At 41.3% G+C, this 7498-nt stretch overlaps 1 protein-coding gene across 4 annotated transcripts in view; it reads left to right on the top strand.

Moving 5' to 3' along the window:
• The window catches only part of vipas39 (VPS33B interacting protein, apical-basolateral polarity regulator, spe-39 homolog), a 62586-nt gene that overhangs the window by 21734 nt on the left and 33354 nt on the right, over positions 1 to 7498 (top strand). For all 4 annotated transcript variants that reach the window (XM_043697058.1, XM_043697059.1, XM_043697057.1 and 1 more), the window contains 2 exons: positions 5644 to 5700; positions 6875 to 6967. In XM_043697058.1, the coding sequence (XP_043552993.1) occupies positions 5644 to 5700; positions 6875 to 6967 (150 nt within the window). The remainder of the gene's footprint in view (positions 1 to 5643; positions 5701 to 6874; positions 6968 to 7498) is intronic.

Below are 7498 nucleotides of genomic sequence, written 5' to 3'. Positions count from 1 at the left end.
AAAACCATGCTGACTATCCTTGATCACATTATTCCTATCCAGATGTTCATAAATCCTATCCCTTACAATTCTCTCTAAGACTTTGCCCACAACAGAAGTGAGACTCACCGGCCTATAGTTACTAGACACAATAAGACACAGAATTTATAGCAAAAGTTTACAGTGTGATGTAGCTGAAAATATACATTGAAAAATACCTTGATTGTTTGTTGAGTCTTTCATCTGTTCGAATACCGTGATAGTTTCACTTCTTTCCTGTGTAAATCACAAAACATTTTTAAAAGAGTTGCATTCTCAGGTTAACTGTAACAATTGGTGTTAGCTAGACAATATGTTGAAGGTGTTAGCCCCCTGTGTTCTCTGTCTGTGCCATAATGTTTAGACTGATTCTAATCTAAAAGTCTGGGTGGGAACTTTTAGGGATCTATGAACATGGACTGATTCCTCTCTATTCATCCACACTACTAAGAATCTTACCACTAGCCCAGTACTCTGTATCCCTGTTGCTCCTTCCAAAGTGAATCACCTCACTCTTTTCAGCATTAAACTCCATTTGCCTCTCTCAGCCCAGCTCTGCAGCTTATCTATGTCCCTCTGTAACCTGCAACACCCTTCTGCACTTTCCACAACTCCACCGACTTTAGTGTCATCCACAAATTTACTAACCCATCCTCGACGCCCTTATCCAAGTCATTTATAAAGATGGTAAACAGTAGTGGCTCCAAAACAGATCCTTGTGGTACACCGCTAGTAACTGAACTCCAGAAAGAACATTTCCCATCAACCACCACCCTCTATCTTCTTTCAGCTAGCCAATTTCTGATCTAAACCACTAAATCACCCTCAATCCCAAGCCTCGGTATTTTCTGCAATAGCCTACCGTGGGGAACCTCATCAAACGCTTTACTGAAATTCATGTACACCACATCAACCATTTTACCCTCATCCACCTGTTTGGTCACCTTCTCCAAGAACTCAATAAGGTTTCTTAGATCTCTATAAAACCTATCTCTTATAATCCTTTCCAACGTTTTACTCACAACCAAAGTAAGGCTCACTAGTGTATAATTACCAGGGTTGTGTCCACTCACCTTCTTGAACAAGGGGACAACATTTGCTATTCTCCAGTCTTCCTGTACTATTCCTGTAGACAATGACAACATAAAGATCAAAGCCAAACGCTCTGCAATCTTCTCCCTAACTTCCCAGAGAATTCTAGGAAAAATCCCAATCAGACCCAGGGATTTATTTATTTTCACACTTTCCAAGGGGACAACATTTGCTATTCTCCAGTCTTCCTGTACTATTCCTGTAGACAATGACAACATAAAGATCAAAGCCAAACGCTCTGCAATTTTCTCCCTAGCTTCCCAGAGAATTCTAGGAAAAATCCCAATCGGACCCAGGGATTTATTTATTTTCACACTTTCCAGAATTGTTAATACCTCTTTATTCACCTCAATCCCATCTAGTCTAGTAGTCTGTATCTCAGTACTCTCCTTGACAACATTGTCTTTCTCATGTGCGATTACTAATGAAAAGTATTTATTTAGCACCTCTCCTATCTCTTCGGACTCCACACAGAACTTCCCACTACTGTCTTTGACAGGCCCTAAACATACTCTAGTCATTCTTTTATTTCTGACATAGCTACAGAAAGCTTTACTGTTTTCCTTGATCTTACCTGCCAAAGACTTCTCTTGTCACCTCCTGTCTCTTCTTAGCTCTCTCTTTAAGTCCTTCCAGGCTAACCTGTAACACTCGTGCACCCTAACTGAGCCTTCACGTCTCATCTTCATGTCTCTTGACAAGAGGCGGCACGGTGGCTCAGTGGTTAGCACTACTGCTTCACAGCACCAGGGTTCTAGGTTCGATTCCAGCCTCGGTCGACTGTCTGTTCGGTGTTTGCACATTCTCCCTGTGTCTGCGTGGGTTTCCTCTGGGTTTTCTGGTTTCCTCCCGTAGTCACAAAGATGTGCAGGTCCGGTGAATTGGCCATGCTAAATTGCCCATAGTGTTAGGTGCATTAGTCAGAGGGAAATGGGTCGAAGTGGGTTACTCTTCAGAGGGTCGGTGTGGATTTGTTGGGCCAAAGGGCCTGTTTCCACACTGTAGGGAATTTAATCTAATCTAAGAGATTCGACTTCTTTAGTAACCCACGGTTCCCTTGCTCGACCACTTCCTCCCTGCATGACAAGTACATATTTATCAAGGACACGCAGTAGCTGTTCCTTGAACAAGCTCCATACCGTACAGAATCCCAAACTAAACTAGTCCCACCTGCATGCTCCTGGTCCACATCCCTCCAAACCTATCCTATTCGTATACTTCCATAGTGTCTTTTAAACGCTGTAACTGTATCTGCATTCACCACTTCTTTAGGAAATTCATTCCATATGTGAACAATCCTCTGTGTAAAAGATTTTCCCCCATGTCTTCTTTAAATCACTCTGCTATCACCTTAAAAATGTACTGCCTAGTCTTGAAATCCCTTATCCTGGGAAAAGACACCTACCATTAACACTATCTATGTGCTTCATGATTCTCTTCTCAACCTCCTACGCTCCAATAAATTCATTTTTTTCATAATAATCGGTTTCAGCTTCATGAAACAGTGCTGGAAATATTATCTTGACACCTTGTTATGAACTAGGCCAGATCCCCTCAAAACATTTCAAGAATGTAGCCCAGACTTGAATTTTGCTAGTCGTTTTAAGCAGGTGTAATATGGATATTCCAGGAGAGATGCAGCTGGTCAAACCCCTTATTGTTAAACAAAACAGTATATACTTCCAAGGTTACTGAATGAAACACAAACAAAGAAGAACAGAATATTGAATAACTTAACCTATCCAGAAATGCAAATGATCGTCCCAACTTAATGATGCTGTTTCAAATACTTGCAACAATCCTCATAAACCCCCCTTGGCTAAAAATGTCAAATCAAACACAGGTCTTACAGGAGAGAAGTCAAAGAGAGGGATCAGCATGGAACTGCTTCTTTCATTTAGCAGTTTCTTGGGCCAGCAGCCTCAAACTGCCTGACTGCTTTCAGGGAATAGCCAAACTGCCAAAACTAAAGAAGAGCTGAGCTGGGAGAACTGGCCACTCCCCTTTCATCATACAAGTGTTTTTTATAAACTTGAAAGCCTTTTGCCTCCGGCAGTATCTGTTAGCGATAATCAAACTGCCCCAAAACACTTCAAACTTAGACTTTTCAGAGCCTCTGCCTTTTACAATCTCTCTGAAATAGAAAACAAGGACAAAATAACCTATTAAAGGAGAAGCATTATCACACCTTTCAGTTATTATTAAAAGTAACTCAAATTATAGCCTCACATCTAAGAATAAAGAATAGAAAACTACACAGAAATAGGGTCTTTGACCCATCAGGCTTTTGGGATTCTACTTGTCCAGGACATTATTTGGTTCCTTTTAGCCCTCTGAATTTCTTGTTTAAGATTTTTACTGCTTCCTTTCCTTCCTTAAGGGCCTTGTCTGCTTTCAGTTCCTTGTAGCTTACACATGTTTCCTTTCTCTTTTTGATTCAATTTCAATCTGTCTTGTCATTCAGGATTCCTGAATCTTTCCATTCTTATCTTTCAATCTCACAGAACATGCTGGCCCATAACTCTAATCAACTGGCCCTTAAAAGACTCCCACGTTTTCGATGTAGAGTTACCTTCAAACGACTGCCCCCAATGTAACTTCCCTAATTTCTGTCTAATATTAATGAAATAAGTCTTCCTCCATGTTAGTACTTCCATCTGCGGGCCTTCTTTTCCTTATCCAAAACAATCTTAAAAATTATGACTGAAGATCTCTGTCACAGAATGTGTTAAAAGTAAAAGTCCTAATTCTCAATCTTCACCTTTAGACAAACATCCTCTGCTACCAATGTTAACTTGGATCTAAGCCTGTTTGAGGAATGCAACTCAAGATAACTTTTCTTTATGGGTAGAATTTAGTGACCATTAGTTACCCAGCTTCTACCGCACTTACTGCCACCTGCCCCAAACAAAACCCCCACCTTAAAATAAAATTAAATGCAGTATACCAGTTCAGACATGTTAAGGTATACCTCTATGGCAGGTGGGACCTGAACCCAGATCTTCTGGCTGAGGTGTATGGAGATCTGCTTGTTTCTTCTTTAGATTTGCATCTTCAATCAATCAATTAACCCGAGCCATCAGCATTAACGTTTGCAAAGCTGACACTGACAATTATCATCAATTATTGTAAAAACTCATCAGGTTTTCTAGTGTCCACTAGGGCAGGAAATTTGCTGTCATCATATGGGCTGTGCTGTATGTGTCTGCAGATCTACAGAAACATTCAACTGGAGGCTGTTTGGCCCATCATTCCTGCATCAGTTCTATTACCTAGTACCAATCTGCTGCCTTTACTCCATATCCCTGCACACCTTTTCTATCCAGATAATCATCCAGTGCCCTCTTGAACCTGCCTTTGTCACGTTTTCAAGGAGTGCATTCCATATCGTTGCTCAGCATATGAATCTTTTTTCACACATTACCCTTGGGCGTTTCCACATCACTTTAAATCTATGCCCTCTTTTATTTTCTTCCTTATATGAGCGGGAACAGATTCTTCCGATCTGCTCTGTCGAGCCCACTTATGATTTTGAAAATCTCTTTCAAATCTTTTCTCAATCATCTCTTGAGGAATACAGTCCGAACTTCTTCAGTCTATCCCCATTCTGAAGTAAGGTGGTTGACTCTTTAAGTAAAAACCGAAGGAACTGCAGATATTATAAATCAGAGATAAAAATTGAACTTGCTGGAAAAGCTAAGCAGGTCTGGCCGCATTTGTGTAGAGCAGTCAGAGTTAATGTATCTGATCGAGTGACCCTTCCTTGGAACTCCAGAAGGGTGACTCGACCCGAAACATTAACTCTGATTTCTCTCCACAGATGCTCCCGGACCTGCTGAGTCTTTCCAGTGATTTCTATATTATTTCTTTGTGTCCTCTGAAATGGCCTTGCAATCCATTCAGTTGAAAAGCATTTAGGGATGGACAACAAATGCTGGCCTAGCCAGAGGCTCCCATATCCCATGGAAGAATAATATAAATGTGCTGCATAACTTCAAGATGAATCTTTTCTCCACAATAGTACAGAAAGCAAAGCTAGACATAGCAACAAAAATGATGATTATTTGTACTTCTATTCATTGAATGTTTTTAGGCTATAAACAACAGACAGATATGTGGAAATGTGCTTTTCTTCCACATACCTTGCCCTTTAAGAATTTATTTTTAATGAATGCTGCTTATTGTGGCATTTGTAATGTGGTGATTATTTTACTGGACAATTATCAAACACCTGAACCAATGATCTAGAGCACTGATCTCTCCATTGGAAATTTGAATTCAGTTCATTGACAAAATATGGAATAAGAAGCTATTCTACACACAATGGAGTGTGCCTCACCACCATCTTCTCAAAAGTATTTAGGATTGGGCAGGAAATACCGGCCCTCCTGGCGACATTCACATCCTGTCAATGAATAATGAAAGATTTGACATTAAAGGAGTTGGCTGCGAACTCATTATGTTTTTGTGTAGCTTGTTCTGTTTTGATTCTGACTGGTGCTTCACCTTGAGTTTCCTGCTTTCTCTTCACAGGACATTTCAATTGATTGGAGTCCACTGGAGACAGTTAGACAGATGCAGAAAGGCAGGGTATGGTGAAATACTGACAAAGATTCTTTTGCAGTCTACTTCTTTCTTTGTGATATAGTGTCATTGACACCAGGGACTTGCCACTCCCTTTCCCCAGTGTCATTATAAATCTATGACACAGCGAACGTTTCCAACCAGAGAGAATCTAACCATTCAAAGGCATGATCATTGCTGTATCCCCACAGTGAACATCCTAGTGGTAACCATGGATCATAAACAACAATATTAGCCATATAACTATTGTGATACAAGAGTAGGTCAGAGTCTAGGAATTGTCCAGTGAGTAACTAATCTCCTGACTCTCTAAAACCTGTCCACCATCTACAAGGCACGAGTGAGAAGTATGATGGAATATTCCCCATTTGCCTGATTGGATGCAGTGCCAGCAACACTGAAGAAGTTGAGACCCCTACTGTCTAAAAGACGCAATATGGCAATTCATCAAGACTCCGTTGACACCATTGTCCAAACCTATGACCACTATCATTTAGAAAAGTGAGCGCAGCAGATACATGGGAACAACACCTCCTGCAAGTTCTCCTCCAAGCCACTTACCATCCTGACTTTGAAATATACCCCAATCCATCAGTGTCACTGGGTCAAGATCCTGGAATTTCCTCCCTAATGTCATTGTGGATCTAGCTAAGCACATGGACTGCAGCATTTCAAGAAGACAGCTTGTCCTTCTCAAGGGCACCTAGACATGGGTAATAAATGCTGGCCAGCTAATGTCATCCACATCCCAAGAGTGAGTATAAAAAATAAAGTGTAAGCAGGATGCTGTGTGTCTACAGGAAACGTTCTTTTCAAGAGGGATTGCAGGGGGAATGGAATAGTAGGGTAGGGTGGAGACCATGATAGCTGAGACTAACCAACATTCACAGATGATTTATTTCCTGGGATTGTTGGTCACATTGTTTCATTCTTGCTTCACCTCCAGAACTATGACTGATTGTAGTGAACCAATTGCTGGGGCATGTTGCAGTAGAGAGCCAATAGGTTGTGAACGAAAACATTGAAAACAGAGTACTTAAATTAGTTGGAGAAAGCTTGAACTAAATGAAATGTAGTTGCCCTCTTCCTCTCTGACATTTACACACATCCACATACATTGTTTCTATCTTTATGAAACCAGCATTTATTTTTGCTGATTGTGTACCAATTTGTTTTTCAGATGTACTCCTTAGAGAGGTTTCGCTCCTTGAATGAGAAACTACATCTCGTGGATGAAGCTGTTCGTACACACGATGGAAATGTCATCACTGCAGTGAGTGCTTATTGGAAACACCACTTGGTTTATGATTTCTTTTGCTGAATACAGTGTGAATCTCAGTCTGATGGAGAATAGTGAGAGTGTTAGGGATATTTCGGCCTGACTGGGATATTTAAACTTTTCTCACTCACTCTCACTGTGTCTCTCCTCTTTTCAGATGCACCTTAAAGCTCACCAGTTTATCCCAACTATCTGCTCCCTGTTTATCTGTTTAAGAGGTATTTGGTGGGAGAAAGTGAGGACTGCAGATGCTGGAGATCAGAGCTGAAAAATGTGTTGCTGGAAAAGCAACCCACCAACCTCCAGATACATCGTATCATCCTTTGTCATTTCCGCCACCTCCAAACAGACCCCACCACCAAGGATATACTTCCCTCCCCTCCCCTATCAGCATTCCGGAAAGACCACTCCCTCCGCGACTCCCTCGTCAGGTCCACACCTCCCACCAACCCAACCTCCACTCCAGGCACCTTTCCCTGCAACCGCAAGAAATGCAAAACTTGCGCCCACACCTCCCCCCTCACT

This window comes from Chiloscyllium plagiosum, chromosome 10 (genome assembly GCF_004010195.1).
Source record: "Chiloscyllium plagiosum isolate BGI_BamShark_2017 chromosome 10, ASM401019v2, whole genome shotgun sequence".
In the NCBI taxonomy this organism is placed as follows: Eukaryota; Metazoa; Chordata; class Chondrichthyes; order Orectolobiformes; family Hemiscylliidae; genus Chiloscyllium; species Chiloscyllium plagiosum.
This window is presented reverse-complemented; position numbering and strand designations above follow the sequence as displayed.